Genomic DNA, 17,098 nt, shown 5'->3' with positions numbered 1-17,098 from the left:
AATCCAAACAAATACACACAAGATATCACAAGGACGTGGAACAAAAACAAAAAACAGCATCTGTGGATAAAGAAGCAAGAGTTAATGTTTCAGGTCAATGATCTTTCATCAGAACTGGCAAAGGCAAGAAATGCAATAGGTTTTGAGCAAGTGAAAGCAGGGTGGTGGGAAGAACAATAAAATTACAAGAATATGGGACAGGCTGGATGTGTAAAAATATAGGATTATGAAGGTGTTTACAGGGTGTAGGCATTAAGCTTTTTGCTATAACTGCAACATACACTGCTTTTGGACTGTCTGACTTTTGGCTGTTGCAGGATGATGTACAATCACAAGTGTTCCTATTATTGCAAAAACTAATTGTTATTGCTCGGAGAAAAGAAAAAGAGATTGAAACTTGAAGCTGTTCTGGAGCATTCTCCCTCAGCTGACTGTGTGAACACACTGGGCGCTTTTTGTAATTTGTTGAGATATAATTGAATAGAATCCCCCTTCGATTCTCTTCAGTATTAAAGCCTTGGTGGGTTGCTGTTTAATATCACGTTTGCTAGATTACAGTTTTTTCAACATTTTGAGATTTAGTAAAGTTTGTTCGGATTTCTTTACAGCTGGAATGGTCGACACTGTCAAAGCCTCCATTAACTGCAGAAACAAGGAAAGTTTGTGGAAAGGCTAAAAAGATAAGGGGTTTCAAGACAGTTTCTGGTCTGGACACAAGTGCATGGCCCATGATTATTTTTTTAAATTCATTCGGGGAATGTGAGCATTGCTGACAAGGTTAGCATTTATTACACATTATTGATTGGGGTTATGGAAGATACATGATGAGATGAATGTTGTTGAAATTTTGCTTTGAGGTATAACTGTAGCTCCTTGGAACAGGTCATGCCTTCCACTCAAGGAGCAATGAAGTAACGCAATTCTCAATTGTTCCTTGTAAAGTGCTACTCAAACACTACATGTATTAATTCTCACTTATGTTTTAATAAAAATTCTAACTGCTACGAATACGGAATCAGCTTTGAACTATTGTACAGACAGTTCAAATGGACTTCACATTTATCGCAGATGCACCAACGGGTCTTTTCCTGCCCCTGTTAATTTTCGTATGCAAATTCTAAAAATAATTCAGGCAAACGGAGCTCCCAAACATTAAACAAAACACAAATATATACAAACTATTTTAATATGAAAAATGTACATTTTTTTTTGAAAAAGTCAAAAGCAACTTTATGTACAAGGAGTAAATACAATGGCAAGGGCTGGCAATGTTTTCATTGCTGAAAGGTTTGAGGTTGATCAGAGTTTGTAGGATACCAGATTGAAACACTGCACAAGTGAGGAAGTTTCCTTACAGATAAAACACTGACATCAGCTGGTGTCTTCTTGGAGGAGGAATCACAGTTCCTGGCAAGTGATGTCCTTCAACACAAGTCATTACAAGTAAATTGCATTGGGACGACTGACAGCCACAACAAGCTGTTTCATTTCAGGTTTATTCTTGTCAAATACTGAGAGGTATACTGGTGCCAAATTTTGTTAGATAACGCTCCTGTGAAGCACCTTGGGATGTTTCACTACATTAAAGGCGTTATATAAATGCAAATTGTTGTTTTCTTTTTGCTCCATTACAGGATTACCACAAAACACAAGAATTGCTTTTTGCAGTATTGACTCTGCTTGGAGACCTTTTAAAACAAATGTTCCTGTTCATTGTTAATCCTGATTATTTTCTTTGCAATTTCAATCCCTTCCTACCTGCTCAGGTGAGTGAACTGTTACAGTTTGTGAGGGGTGTGTAAACTACAAAAAACACAAACTCCGATGTGGCGATTTGGGCAACATGCGGGAGGGCAGCAAGTACATTTGGAGCTGTAAGAACAAATACCTTCAGGAGAGGAGAGAGGGGGCAGAAAGGAGTCGCGCAATTAACAATATTCCAGATATCCTACAGCACAAGAACAGATCTTTTTTGGTTTGTTTTTATGAAATAAGAGGGTTGTAATCTACAGGGAAAAATAACAGCATTAATAGTTTGACATATGGTAAGGACAAAACATCCCATTAACTTATTCCCCCCTTCCCCCTACGTGGAACTGGGAGTGACAGAAGCAGCCACAGAGCAATGGGCAAAGACTGTTTATTTCTGTATTGTACGAAGAGGTCCAATCACCCTGACACCACAGCTTGGAGGAGCAGTGACTATACAGCTCGACCAGTCACATGCTACTGTAAGTCTCCACAACTTACTGGTTATCAGAAGGACAACGGGTTCAGTGGTGGTTAAACATCCCACCAGCTTCGGCATGTATTGCGCCTTTGCTCATCTCTCCGACCCCGACGATGTTTCGGTGTCTGGTATGAAGCGATGTTTTATTAAAAGGCACTAAAAAGATGCAGCTGAGTGCTACATAGAGCAACTTGCTGCCCACGTGCCACAGCTGCCCACTGAGTGACTCCGACCAACAACAAATCTCTCGCCCCGGTTAAAGCGAAGGAACCTCATTCAGATTATCACGTCTTAATTTTTTTCGCCAACCAAAACACAAAAGGAATCGATTCTGGAGCTGAGGAATTGCTTCTTGCGTTTTACGGACAGACACCGTCCCTGGCCCACAAGCCATACTCAGGATCGACTTCACCTGGTGGGGAGGTAAGGGGGTGGGCGATCCTTGTCCTCTAGCCCCCTGCACAGCTCTGGAGACCCGATACCAGTCCATGTGGTTTTACGGTAGATCTGTCCACCAGTGCGGTGCTGTGCCTGTCAGTCCCGAGAGGCTGCTGCAATATAGGATGGCCAGTCTCATCCTCATATTTCCACATCACTCTCCTTGTCATTATCGTGGTCACCGTCATAAAATTCATTCCCAGCTTCAGGCCTAGGGGAGGGAACAGGAATTCGTTTGGGGACAGAAATTATTAATTTTTCCTTCACTCCAATTTACACCATATATACAAATACTATATATAATATATAAATACAAACGCCATACACACAAACAGTATATAAAATATAAATATATATAATAGTTATGATGTAGAATGTGCTGCCTAAAAAGGGAGTGGAAGCAGATTCAATAACTTTCAAAAGACAATTGGATATATTCTTGAAGGGGAAAAAAAATTACTGGGCTATGAGGAAACAGCAGGGGGAGTAGGACTACCAAAGAGCCAGCACAGGCGCAAATGGCCACCTCCCGTGCTGTTATGATTCTATTCTATAATGGGTTAAGCATTCTTCCCAGGATCCTTACTCCACAGCTTACTCGTTGGGTGAGACAGTTCTCCCTGAATACTCTTCATTGTCCTAAGTTCCTGATCTTTAACGGAGTACCATAGGACCTGAACCCTTTGCCACACTGAACAACATACTCAGTTAGATTTGGATAATCGGCCACCTTGAGGGTGCAGATGTGCTAAACTCTGTCACTGCATGACATACCTACTATAGTTGTCTTCTGACCCACGTTCCTCAGGGTCAGGCTCGTCTGTCCGCTCGTAGCTCAGTAAATCTGATGGGACATCATGGATCTGGACACTGGGAGCATGGTTCAACATCTTCAGGTTCTCAAAGATCGTTTGCCTGATCTGATCCAGGTACTAAAACAGGAACCCAGGAAAACCTTACATCAGAATCACATAGCTCAAGAGGAGGACATTCCGGTCAGCCGCCTGCTCCCTGCCCGGTCGCCATTCTGCCCAGCGTCCAGCCCTCAGCCCTGTGTCTGTTCACCATTTGGCCCATCACTCCTGTGCCCTTTCTCTCTGCGAAAGAGTGTTCTCTTTAGAGATAGGGGGTGGGGAGAGAACGGGGGGGGGGGGCAGCGAGAGAAAGGGGGCAGCGAGAGAAAGGGGGCAGAGAGAGAAAGGGGGCAGAGAGAGAAAGGGGGCAGAGAGAGAAAGGGGGCAGAGAGAGAAAGGGGGCAGAGAGAGAAAGGGGGCAGAGAGAGAAAGGGGGCAGAGAGAGAAAGGGGGCAGAGAGAGAAAGGGGGCAGAGAGAGAAAGGGGGCAGAGAGAGAAAGGGGGCAGAGAGAGAAAGGGGGCAGAGAGAGAAAGGGGGCAGTGAGAGAAAGGGGGCAGTGAGAGAAAGGGGGCAGTGAGAGAAAGGGGGCAGTGAGAGAAAGGGGGCAGTGAGAGAAAGCGGGCAGTGAGAGAAAGCGGGCAGTGAGAGAAAGCGGGCAGTGAGAGAAAGCGGGCAGTGAGAGAAAGCGGGCAGTGAGAGAAAGCGGGCAGTGAGAGAAAGCGGGCAGTGAGAGAAAGCGGGCAGTGAGAGAAAGCGGGCAGTGAGAGAAAGCGGGCAGTGAGAGAAAGCGGGCAGTGAGAGAAAGCGGGCAGTGAGAGAAAGCGGGCAGTGAGAGAAAGCGGGCAGTGAGAGAAAGCGGGCAGTGAGAGAAAGCGGGCAGTGAGAGAAAGCGGGCAGTGAGAGAAAGCGGGCAGTGAGAGAAAGCGGGCAGTGAGAGAAAGCGGGCAGTGAGAGAAAGCGGGCAGTGAGAGAAAGCGGGCAGTGAGAGAAAGCGGGCAGTGAGAGAAAGCGGGCAGTGAGAGAAAGCGGGCAGTGAGAGAAAGCGGGCAGTGAGAGAAAGCGGGCAGTGAGAGAAAGCGGGCAGTGAGAGAAAGCGGGCAGTGAGAGAAAGAGGACAGAGGCACAGAGAGAGAGAAGGCTCCGCATCGCTGCAAGTGTGCGGGCAAACATCGACTTTGTGCAAGCAGAAGAATGCCATGTATCTCACTAAATCAGTGTCCAACATAGTGAAGAAAAAGGAAGTCAGTAAATTAATCTTCTCATTTAAAGCTTCTTCACAAAAGTGTACATTTGTTGCTGTTTTGATTAATGGTAAGATAAATGTTTAATGCCTTTATCTTTCCGAAATTATCTCACCGGCCCTCCATGTTAGGCAAAAATTGTAATGTGGTCCCCTTGCGAAAAGGTTGGACAACCCTGGTGCAGAGGGAGCTTAACTCTGTATCTATCCCGTGCTGTACCTGCCCTGGGAGTGTTGGTGATGACACTGGGTACCTGAATTCTACAGCACAACGTCCCTCAGCTCATCAAACATAAAATGCATCGAATAAAAGCACCAAACACCAGTTATTAGGGATGAAAAGATTTAGAAATACAAAGTATTGTTTATGTTGACAGGGCCCATGACTTACCTGCCTGGTGTTCTGGTTTTCAATCCTGGTGCTGACATCTGGGTGAAGTGTGAAATCTGGAGCAAAGTACTCGAAGTATTCTGAGAGAAATGAGGGCATTCTTGAATTAATGCCAGTGAGCAGACATAGTATGGTGTAATTACATTCTGTCTCCTGGCTTAATGCTGAAAACAAATACCCCATCAGCCCTACACAATGAACAGACCTCCAAATATGGGAACAGTGAAAAAGAAACATGGCTCTACCTCATCCAATACTAGGTTTGCATTGACTCATAACTGTCACTAACCTAAAATGCCTTCCGCCATTATAATAAGTACTGAACAGGCACCTGCATTGCTGAACCACACTCCTGGCTCAATAGACACATGCAGGTGGGTTATACACCAGAATTAGGAGGTAAAACTCAGCATTTCACTAATAAGTGACAAAAACTAATGAGCCAAACTGGTGAATAAAAGGACAACAGTTTACAATGAGTGAGCGAAACTGGTGGATGAAAGCACAAAAGGTTACAATAAATGTACAGAATCAGTTTGATAGCCCTCTTGAACAAGATCCACCTAATTCTTATATAAATCATGAATTTATGGTTCGGCCAAGGTGGGCACACTGTTTTTAATTCGGTTCTGGGGAGGTGGGCACTGCTGCAGTTTTGTCCATCCCTTCTTGCTCCGGAAAGTGATGGCCCTGCCTTCTGGATTGTTGTTGCAACACTGGCTTGCTACAGAGGGCATTGAAGAATCAGCCATATAAGATGGGGCTGGAGCTATCAGTCCAGATAGAAGGGGCACTCCGAGGCAGCTCAGTTCAGGGGTGGGGAGGGGGAAGGACTCACTCGCTGCCTTGGGCGGAGGAGAATCATTGGTAATGCAGCTATTTTTTTTTTACACAATCTAGCAGCCTTTGTGATCCTGTTTTACTGCTGAATTCAAATTCACAATTTGTCGCAGTGGAATTTGAGTTCATGACCTCTGGGATGCCATAACCGTTCCATTAACACACTGATTTTAGTTGCACGGAGGAAACAATATTGTTCCTTTCAGTGAGCCAAGTCCCACAGATACAGTTTGAAAATTAACTCACCGTTATAAGGCAGCTCATCACTTATCTCTTCATCAACAAGCAACGAAGTTTCGAAAGCCCTATGAGAGATGTTAAAACAGTAAATTGGATTCCAATTTGCCTCTGGCTCATAACCTCACCTGCACCCATTAGCTCAAACGCACAATCCAATGAAACTCCGTTTTTTAGCTCAGTTTCCCCCGTCTTCTCCTGAAGGCACCAACTCCATGCTAATGCACAGATCTGCAGGCACTGGCTGCCTTCTGGTACCTTAACCAAATGTGTCAAGTCAACAGCATATGCCAATGGGCTATTCCACCATGAGGTGGAGGCCTCATCATATCCTGTCCCACAGCTTATGCTCACACATACACATTTTCAGCAGGAGGTACTGCGCAGTGACCTAGAACAGACAGCCTGGCTGATTTCCACTCGATACTGACATCAACTGTAGCAGCCCTAAAGCTCATAGAATCTTGCAACACAGGAGGTGGCCATTTGGCCCATCGTGCCTGTGCCTTTGAAAGAATTATGCAATTATTCCCACTCCATCTGCTCTTTCCCCATAGCCCAGTAAACTTTTCAAGTATTTATCCACTTCTGAAAGTTACCATTGCATCTACTTCCACCTACATTTCAGACAGTACAACAATTCGCTGCTCAAGTCTCCTCCGTACCCTCTCTAAGGCACTGATCAGAGACTGGCGATCGGGCTGAACACATTCTACTCTGCCTGACTCAGTGACACACTACTTCACCTGCTTCAACCTTCAGGGGAACTTACGTATCTTCTGCTGCCAGGTGACAGCAACATGGTACACACATGCATTAAAGTATAGTCTTATGTGAACAGAAATGCTTAATTTGAATGTTACATTCATGTATTTATAGTTTGTTTGCTTGAAGATAGCAAATTGACTTGGAAAATGTTGCAATACCTGACACTGAGCTGCACAGTCAAAGCAAAAACAGTCCTGTGGCATCAACTGAATCAGTTTTAGGTGCCAGCTGTGGCTCAGTGGGTGGCACTTTCACCTCTGAGTCAGACAGCCGTGGGTTCAAAACTCCCTCCAGAGACTTGAGCACAAAAAAGTCCAGGCTGATACTCCCAGTGCAGTACTGAGGAAATGCTACACTTTCAGAGGTGTCGTCCTTTGAATGAGATGTTACATCGAGGCCCCGTCTGCCCTCTCAGGTGGATGTAAAAGATCCCAGGGGGCTATTTCAAACAACAGCAGGGAAGTTATCCCTGGCGTCAATATTTATCCCTCAACAAACATACTAAAATTATCTGGTATTATCACATTCAGTTTGTGAGATCTTGCAGCCATGTTTCCTACATTATAACAGTGACTCTTCTTCTTTGGCCTCCTTATCTCGAGAGACAATGGGTAAGCGCCTAGAGGTGGTCAGTGGTGTGTGGAGCAGCGCCTGGAGTGGCTATAAAGGCCTACACTTCAAAAATTACTTCATTGTCTGTACAGCACTTTGGGACATCCCAAAGCCACGAGAGGGGCTTATGTAAATTCAAGTCTTTCTTTTAACCATTCTTCACGGTATAGGAACAGGAGGAGGCCATTCAACCTCACCAGGCTCTTCTGCCATTCAATTAGATCATGGCTGATCTGTATCTTAACTCCATCTACTCACCTGGGTTCCATAACCCTTAATACCCTTAGCCAACAAAAACCTATCAATCCCAGTTTTGAAATTTCCAATTGATTCGCAGCCTCAACAGCATTTTGGGGGAGAGTGTTCCAGATTTCCATGACTGTTTGTCAGAAGAAGTGCTTCCTGATATCACCCCTGAATGGCCTGGCTCTATGAAGGAAGGACAGTGGATGTTGTCGATATGGACTTCAGTAAAGCCTTTGGCAAGGTCCCTCATGGCAGACTGATACAAAAGGTGAAGTCACACAGGATCAGAGGGGAGCTGGCAAGATGGATACAGAACTGGCTCTGTCATAGAAGACAGAGGGTAGCAGTGGAAGGGTGCTTTTCTGAATGGAGGGCTGTGACTAGTGGTGTTCTGCAGGGATCAGTGCTGGGACCTTTGCTGTTTGTAGTATATATAAATGATTTGCAGGAAAATGTAGCTGGTCTGATTAGTAAGTTTGCGGACGACACAAAGTTTGGTGGAGTTGCGGATAGGGATGAGGATTGTTAGAGGATACAGCAGGATATAGATCGGTTGGAGACTTGGGCGGAGAAATGGCAGATGGAGTTTAATCCAGACAAATGTGAGGTAATGCATTTTGGAAGGTCTAATGCAGGTGGGAGGTATACAGTAAATGGCAGAACCCTTAGGAGTATTGACAGGCAGAGAGATCTGGGCGTACAGGTCCACAGGTCGCTGAAAGTGGCAACACATGTGGATAAGGTAGTCAAGAAGGCATACGGCATGCTTGCCTTCATCGGTCGGGGCATAGAGTATAAAAATTGGCAAGTCATGCTGCAGCTGTACAGAACCTTAGCCAGGCCACACTTAGAATACTGCGTGCAATTCTGGTCGCCACACTACCAGAAGGATGTGGAGGCTTTGGAGAGGGTACAGAAGAGGTTTACCAGGATGTTGCCTGGTCTGGAGGGCATTAGCTATGAAGAGAGGTTGGATAAACTTGGATTGTTTTCACTGGAACGACAGAGGTGGAGGGGCGACATGATAGAGGTTTACAAAGTTATGATTGGCATGGACAGAGTGGATAGTCAGAAGCTTTTTCCCAGGGTGGAAGAGTCAGTTACTGGGGGACATAGGTTTAACGTACGAGGAACAAAGTTTAGAGGAGATGTGCGAGGCAAGTTCTTTTTCACAGAGGGTGGAGAGTGCCTGGAACTTGCTGCCGGGGGAGGTGGTGGAAGCAGGTACGATAGCGACGTTCAAGAGGCATCTTGACAAATACATGAATAGGACGGGAATAGAGGGATACGGACCTCGGAAGTGCAGAAGGTTTTAGTTCAGACAGACATCAAGATCGGCGCAGGCTTGGAGGGCCGAATGGCCTGTTCCTGTGCTGTACTGTACTGTTCTTTGTTCTAATTTTAAGGTTCTGCCTCTTTGTTCTGGACTCCCCCAATCACAGGAAATAATTTCTCTCTATCTACCCTATCAATTCCGTTAATCATCTTAAACACCTCAATTATATCATTGCTTAATCTTCTGTTCGAGGGAATACAAGAATAGTCTATCCAATCTGTCCTCACAACTTAACCCTTTCAGCCCCATTCTGATGAATCTGCACTGCAGTGCCCAGGACTGAACGCAGTTGCTCCAAGTGGGGTCTGTCTCAGCAGAGCTTTATTATAAACTGCATCACTTTCACCCCTTTGTATTGCAGCACTCTTGAGATAATAGCCAAGGTTCTAGTAGCCATTTAAACTTTTTTTTTCTATCTGTCCACTAGATTTTAGTAATTTCTGGACCCCTGAATCTCTGCTTCCTCTAAGGTTCCTACCATTCTGGTCATTCAGAATATCAAAGTGACTTCTGACAATGCAATGGCCCGCTGATGTGATCAGCACGTATGCGCAAACGGTCTCCTGTGCTCTGAGATGCTGTGCATGCGCAGCCTATGTCTTGCCTTGCCAGGACTAACTGGCACATGCGCAGGAAAACGCTCTCAGCCCCTCACTCCCCACTCGCTGCCCCCCCACCCCTACCCCCCACCGCACTCTCTGGCAGCTTGCACCCCGCCCACCTCAGATACTAGCTCTAAGCCGCAGGCTGCGCCGCTTCCCTCCTCTTGGCCACTCGCTCCAATGTTCGATCAATCAAGAGGAGGGAAGTGGCGCAGCCCATGGCTTAGAGCTAGCGTCCGGAGGGATGGAGTGGGGGTGCGGGCACTGACTGGCTGGAGTGCGGGCTGGGGGGGGAAAGAGATGGGGGGTGTGGAAGTGGTGAGTAAGCGGGTGGAGAGCAGGATGGGGGAGAAGCGGTGAGCGAGTGGCCAGAGAGCAGGATTGGGATTGGGGGGGGGGGGGTCAGAAGCGGGGAGCGAGTGGCTGGACAGCGGGGTGCCACTGAAACCTCACTAAATTACGGAGGGTGTGCAGCACTGTCAGAGGTGCTGTCCATTGTGTGCTGCCATGGTTTGAAGTTGTTTTTCTGTGATAAATTGAGCAGCTCCATCTTTAATCCTGGCAGCTCCCTGAATGTCGCAGACTGACGTTTCAGTGGAACAGGCTGCATTTGTGCTTGTGCTAGTACAGCACCACCTAGTGGTTGCGTTGTCAGCCAACACAGCCTTAGAATATACTCTGATCTATCCTTCTTATACCTCACATTTCCCCACTTTGAACTCCATCTGCCACAGTTTTGTCCACTCACTTAATCCATCAATGTGCCTTTGCAACTTTCTGCTCCCAACTCCACCAGTTAATGCGCCTCCTAACTCAGCAAATTGAAGACATAACCCTCTCTATTTCTTCTGTCAAGTCATTAATTTAGTGAAAAGCTGAGGCCCCTATGCAGATTGCTGGTGAACACAATAGTCACATCCCAAAAATGGTCACTTGCTGCTGAATGCCCTGGATTCTGCAGTTTCACATCAGCACCCACTCACCAGCATCTGGCAACGTTGCGGACAGTGTATCCCCCGCCTCCCAACACCAGCAGAGGAATGCTGAAGCTTTTCACAAACTCTACACAGTCCCTGCAACAATAAATCACATTAAGACCACACAAGCTCAAGTTCAGTCCTCCGACAGTGCCGTTTCATGATTCTTAGGAATATAGGAACAAAAGGAGACCACTCAGCCCCTCGAGCCTGTTTATTTTATTTATTTAGAGATACAGCACTGAAACAGGCCCTTCGGCCCACCGAGTCTGTGCCGACCAACAACCACCCATTTATACTAATCCTGCAGTAATCCCATATTCCCTATCACCTACCTACACAAGGGGCAATTTACAATTGCCAATTTACCTATCAACTTGCAAGTCTTTGGCTGTGGGAGGAAACCGGAGCACCCGGCGAAAACCCACGCGGTCACAGGGAGAACTTGCAAACTCTGCACAGGCAGTACCCAGAATCGAACCCAGGTCCCTGGAGCTGTGAGGCTGCAGTGCTAACCACTGCGCCACTGTTCTGCCATTCAATTAGATTGTGGTTAATCTGCATCTTAACTCCATCTAGCCACCTTGGTTCCATAACTCTTAACACCACTACCCAACAAAAATCTATCAACTTCAGTTTAGAAATTTTCAATCACCTCCCAGCCTCAACAGCATTATATCTAAACAAAGTATCTTGATACGAGTTATTTTAATTTTTTTTGAGGTACAGCTTGCTTAAAGAAAGGTTAGTTTCACAAGACAAGCTCACACTGGGTTGTGAATCTGAAGTCAGATGAAAGGTAGATAGTATGCTAATTGGAAGTTGTTTCCCCCAGAGTCCAAACAACAGGCAATCTTGGTTGCAAAGTCAATTATAAAGCAGAACAATTTATATCCAACAAGGCTGGCTGGCTTTTGGATATAGGATGCTGTAAGACTGCCCTGGTACTAATATTCATCCCTCAAGCAACATCACTAAAACAGTTCATCATGTTGCTGTTTGTGGAATCCTGCTGTGCACAAATTGGCTGTCCCATTTCCCACAACAGTGACTACACTTCAGAAAGAATTTCATTGGCTGTAAAGTTCTTTACAACCCCCAGAGGTCACAAAAGTTGCTATATAAATGCAAATCTTTCTTTAATGCATATCCTTTGCCCTTCAGTTTGCCGTCCAGGGCATGAGAGCCAGGAATCTGCAGCACAGGCAAGAGTGCACAGCAGTAACAAAATACTGCGACATCCAGGAAAGAATAACTTAGCGAAGTGAGAAATGCTTCTTTTTCTAAACACTGCTAACCAGTGGAACATAGGAACAGCTAGATGAAAGAAGCCTAAGGTCCACCTAGTTCACCTTCTACAATAATATAAAAGCAAAATACTGCGGATGCTGGAAATCTGAAATAAAAACAAGAAATGCTGGAAATACTCAGCAGGTCTGGCAGCATCTGTGGAGAGAGAAGCAGAGTTAACATTTCAGGTCAGTGACCCTTCTTCAGAACTAGCAGATATTAGAAATGTGAAAGGTTTTAAGCAAGTAAAGCAGGGGTGGGGCAAGAGATAACAAAGAAGCTGTAGATAGGACAAGGTCACAGAGAATAACCGACCAGAAGGTCATGGAGCAAAGGCATATTGTTAATGGTGTGTTGAAAGACAAAGCATTAGTACAGATAGGGTGTTAATGGACTGAAAACTGAACAGCCACAAGTACAAACACGAAAAAAAAAGTGGGGAAGGCAAACTGAACAAACTAAGATGAAATGAAATAAAATAAACACAAAAAAACATTTTAAAAAAGAAAAACTAAAAATAAAAGTAAAATGGGGGGCCCCGTCATGCTCTGAAATTACTGAACTCAATGTTCTGTCCGGCAGGCTCTAGTGTGCCTAATTGGTAAATGAGATGCTGTTTCTCGAGCTTGCATTGATGTTCACTGGAACACTGCAGCAATCCCAGGACAGAGATGTGAGCATGAGAGCGGAGGCAGTGTTGAAATGGCCAGCAACCGGAAGCTCGGGGTCATGATTTCGGACTGAGCGGAGGTGTTCTTCAAAGCGGTCACCCAGTCTGCGTTTGGTCTCCCCAATGTAGAGGAGACCACATTGTGAGCAGCGAATACAGTATACTACATTGAAAGTACAAGTAAATCGCTGCTTCACCCGAAAGGAATGTTTGGGGCCTTGGATAGTGAGGAGAGAGGAGGTAAATGAGCAGGTATTACACCTCCTGCGATTGCAGGGTAAGGTGCCGTGGGAAGGGGATGAGGTGGTGGGGGTAATGGGGGAGTGGTCTATGGTGTCGCAGAGGGAGCGATCCCTTCGGAATGCTGACAGGGGAAGGGAGGGGAAGATGAGTTTGGTAGTGGTATCACGCTGGAGGTGACAGAAATGGCGGAGAATGATCCTTTGGATCTGGAGGCTAATGGGGTGGAAAGTGAGCCCGCTTCTACTCCTTCCCAAAATCCACAAACAAGACTGTCCTGGCAGACCCCTTGTGTCAGCCTGCTCCTGCCCCACTGAACTTATTTCTTCCTGTCTTGACTCTATCTTTTCTCCGCTGGTACAGTCTCTTCCCACCTACATCCATGACTCTTCTGACGCCCTACGTCATTTTGACAATTTCCAGTTTCCTGGCCCCAACTGCCTCCTCTTCACTATGGACGTCCAATCTCTCTACACCTCCATCGCCCACCAGGACAGTTTGAGGGCTCTCTGCTTCTTCCTTGAACAGAGGCTCAACCAGTCCCCATCCACCATCACCCTCCTCCACCTGGCTGAACCTGTCCTCACATTGAACAACTTCTCCTTCAACTCCACTCACTTCCTTTAAGTAAAAGGTGTTGCTATGGGTACCTGCATGGGTCCTAGTTATGCCTGTCTTTTTGTGGGATATGTTGAACATTCCTTGTTCCAGTCCTACTCAGGCCCTCTACCCCAACTCTTTTTCCGGTACATTGATGACTATCGGTGCCATTTCCTGCTCCCGCCCCAAACTAGAAAACTTTATCAACTTTGCTTCTAATTTCCACCCATCCCTCACTTTTATATGGTCCATCTCCGACACTTCCCTTCCTTTTCTCGACTTCTCTGTCTCCATCTCTGGGGATAGGCTGTCTACTAATATCCATTATAAGCCCACTGACTCCCACAGCTACCTAGACTACACTTCTTCATACCCTGCCTCCTGTAAGGACTCCATTCCATTCTCCCAGTTTCTCCGTCTCCGACTCATCTGCTCTGATGATGCTACCTTCCATGACAGCGCTTCTGATATGTCTTCCTTTTTCCTCAACTGAGGATTCCCCCCCACTGTGGTTGACAGGGCCCTCAATCGCGTCCAGTCCATTTTCCGCACCTCTACCCTCACCCCATTCCCCTCCCTCCCAGAACCGCGACAGGGTTCCCTTGTCCTCACTTTCCACCCCATCACCCAGCTTTGCGGAACACCTCCGCTCAGTCCGAAAGCAGGAACCCGAGCTTCCGGTTGCTTGCCACTTCAACACATCCCCCCTGCTCTAATCTCTGTCCTGGGATTGCTGCAGTGTTCCAATGAACATCAACGCAAGCTCGAGGAACAGCATCTCGTTTACCGATTAGACAGACTACAGCCTGCCAGACTGAACATTGAGTTCAGTAATTTCAGAGCATGACGCGCCCCCCATTCTACTTTTATTTTTAATTACTTTTTCTTTCATCTCTTTTTATTTTTGTTGTGTTTGTTTTATTTTATGTTAGTTTGTTCAATTTGCCTACCCACTTTTTTTTCATGTTAGTACTTGAGGCTGTTCAGTTTTCAGTCCATTAACACCCTATCTGTACTAATGATTTGTCTTTCAACACACCATTAACAATATGCCTTTGCTCCATGACCTTCTGGTCGGTTATTCTCTGTGACCTTGTCCTATCTACACCTTCTCCTTTGTTATCTCTTGCCCCACCCCCGCTTTACTTGCTTAAAACCTTTCACATTTCTAATATCTGCTAGTTCTGAAGAAGGGTCACTGACCTGAAACATTAACTCACCTTCTACAATCCTGGTAGTTGCATGATAATGGAGCTGTTGTCTAATCATCATAATCAATATCCAACAATGAGTCTTCAACAGGCCCAGACATAAGGCGAGGAAAACCTCCAATGACAGAGACAGGTCCAAAGTCATCAGTATAGCACTGCCATGTCAGGCCAGGCTAAGAAAAGTCCCTTCACTATGCAAGAAAGGTTTGTTACCCGTGTCCTTTTATACTGAGATTGAAGCAACCAAGACGATCACAGCCGAGAGAATCCGCACCACACTGGAATAAATAAACAAAACGTCAGACAGTCATGTGCAGCAGCAGCAAGAATAACTTGCGTATATATGGCAGTTTTAACATAGCAAAACAGTCTCAAGGCACATCACAGAGATGTTATCAAACAAAATTTGACACCGAGCCACATTAAGGAGAAATCAGGGCAGATGAAGTAGGTTTCAGCAAGTGACAAAGGAGGAAAGAGAAGTAGGAAATAGGAGTTGGCCATTTGGCCCATCGAGCCTACTCTGCCATTCAAACAGATCATGGCTGATCATCTACCTCGATGCCATTTTTCTCCTCTATCCCCATATCCCTTGATGTCATTCGTATCCAGAAATGTATCGAAATCAGTCTTGAACAGGCTCAATAACTGAGCTTCCACAGCCGTCTGGGGTAGAGAATTGCAAAGTTTCACCACCTCGAGTGAAGAAATTCCTCCTCATCTCAGTCTTAAATCACATGCCCATTATTCTGTGTGCCCTGGTTCTAAATTCACCAGCCACAGGAAACATTCTATCTACATCTACCCTGTCATGCCCTGTAAAGAATTTTGTAAATTTCAATTAGATCACCTCCCATTCTTCGAAACTCGAGAATATAGGCCCGGTTTCTGCAATCTCTCCTCATAAGAACATCCCGCCATCCCAGGGATTAGACTGATGGACCTCCGTTGCATTCCCTCTACGGCAAATATATCCTTCCTTAGATGAGACCAAAACTGTACACAATACTCCAGGTGCGGTCTCACCAAGGCTTTATACAATTGAAGCAACACATCTTTACTCCTGTACTCAAATCCCCTTGCAATGAAGGCCAACATACCACTTGACAGCACCTTCCAAACCCGCGACTTCTACCAACTAGAAGGACAAGGGAAGCAAATGCATGGGAACACCACCACCTGCAAGTTCCCCTCCAAGTCACACACCACCCTGACTTGGAACTGTATCACCGTTCCTTCAATGTCCTTCACTGTTCCAGGTCAAAATCCTGGAACTCCCTTCTTAACAGTACTGTGGGTGTACCTACCCCACATGGACTGCAGCTGTTCAAGAAGGCAGCTCACCACCACCTTCTCAAGGGCAGTTAGGGATGGGCAATAAATGCTGGCCTGGCCAGAGACGCCCACATCCCATGAATGAATTAAAAAAAAAATTGCCTTCCTAATTGCTTGCTGTACCTGCATTCTGGCTTTTAGTGACTCATGAACAAGGACACCCAGGTCCCTTTGGACATCAACACTTCCCAATCTCTCACCATTTAAGAAATACTCTACCTTTTTTTTCCTACCAAAAGATCACCTCACATTTATTCACATTATGTTCTTGCCCATTCACTTAACCTGTCCAAACCCCCTTGAAGCCTCCTTGCATCCTCCTTACAACTTACATTCCCACCTAGTTTTGTGTCAAATAAGCGGAGCCGGGGCGGAGTCGGGTGATGTTACGGAGGTGGAAATAGGCAGTCTCAGCAAACAAATCAAAACCGCTCGAGTCCCCAACTCACTGGACAAAGGCACCACCCAATGTGGCACAGAGCCATACAGCCCAGGACTATACTTGATTCTACTCATTAAATCTGTGTCTTCTAGTTACTGGCCCTCCTGCCTAATGAAACAGTTTCTACTTATTTACTCTATCAAAACCCTCGTAACTTTGAACAACTCTATCAAATCTCACCCCAACCTTCTCTGCTCTAAGGAGAAAAAGCCCAGCTTCTCCAGTCTCCGCAAATAACTGAAGTCCCTCATCACTGGTACTGTTCTACTAAATCCTCTCTGTAACCTCTCCAAGGCCTTGACATCCTTCCTAAAGTGAGGCACCCAGAAACCACAATACTCCAGCTGAGGCCTAGCTAGTGCTTTATAAAGGTTGAGCGTAACCTCCTTGCTTTTATACTCTATGCCTCTATTTATAAAAGCCCAGGCTACCGTTTGCTTTTTCTTCTCAACTTGTCCTGCCATCTTCAAAGATTTGTCTACATACACTCCAGGTCTCTTTGTTCCTGCAGCCCTTTTATAAACCTAACAGTGTCACT

General features: G+C 45.7%; 1 protein-coding gene across 1 annotated transcript in view; it reads right to left on the bottom strand.

Annotated features, from left to right (window-relative positions):
* Positions 1 to 1,168: 1,168 nt before the first annotated feature.
* Positions 1,169 to 17,098, bottom strand: part of hdac3 (histone deacetylase 3) — a 41,876-nt gene continuing 25,946 nt past the window's right edge. The window contains exons 10-15 of the mRNA XM_068044004.1: positions 14,997 to 15,061; positions 10,779 to 10,868; positions 6,241 to 6,299; positions 5,155 to 5,234; positions 3,443 to 3,600; positions 1,169 to 2,879 (exon numbers count right to left, since the gene is read on the bottom strand). Of these exons, the coding sequence (XP_067900105.1) occupies positions 2,810 to 2,879; positions 3,443 to 3,600; positions 5,155 to 5,234; positions 6,241 to 6,299; positions 10,779 to 10,868; positions 14,997 to 15,061 (522 nt within the window). The 3' untranslated portion in view covers positions 1,169 to 2,809. The remainder of the gene's footprint in view (positions 2,880 to 3,442; positions 3,601 to 5,154; positions 5,235 to 6,240; positions 6,300 to 10,778; positions 10,869 to 14,996; positions 15,062 to 17,098) is intronic.

The sequence above is a fragment of the Heterodontus francisci genome, chromosome 12, assembly GCF_036365525.1.
Source record: "Heterodontus francisci isolate sHetFra1 chromosome 12, sHetFra1.hap1, whole genome shotgun sequence".
NCBI lineage: Eukaryota > Metazoa > Chordata > Chondrichthyes > Heterodontiformes > Heterodontidae > Heterodontus > Heterodontus francisci.
The sequence above is the reverse complement of the archived record's forward strand: the minus strand, read 5'-3'. Positions and strand labels throughout refer to the sequence as shown.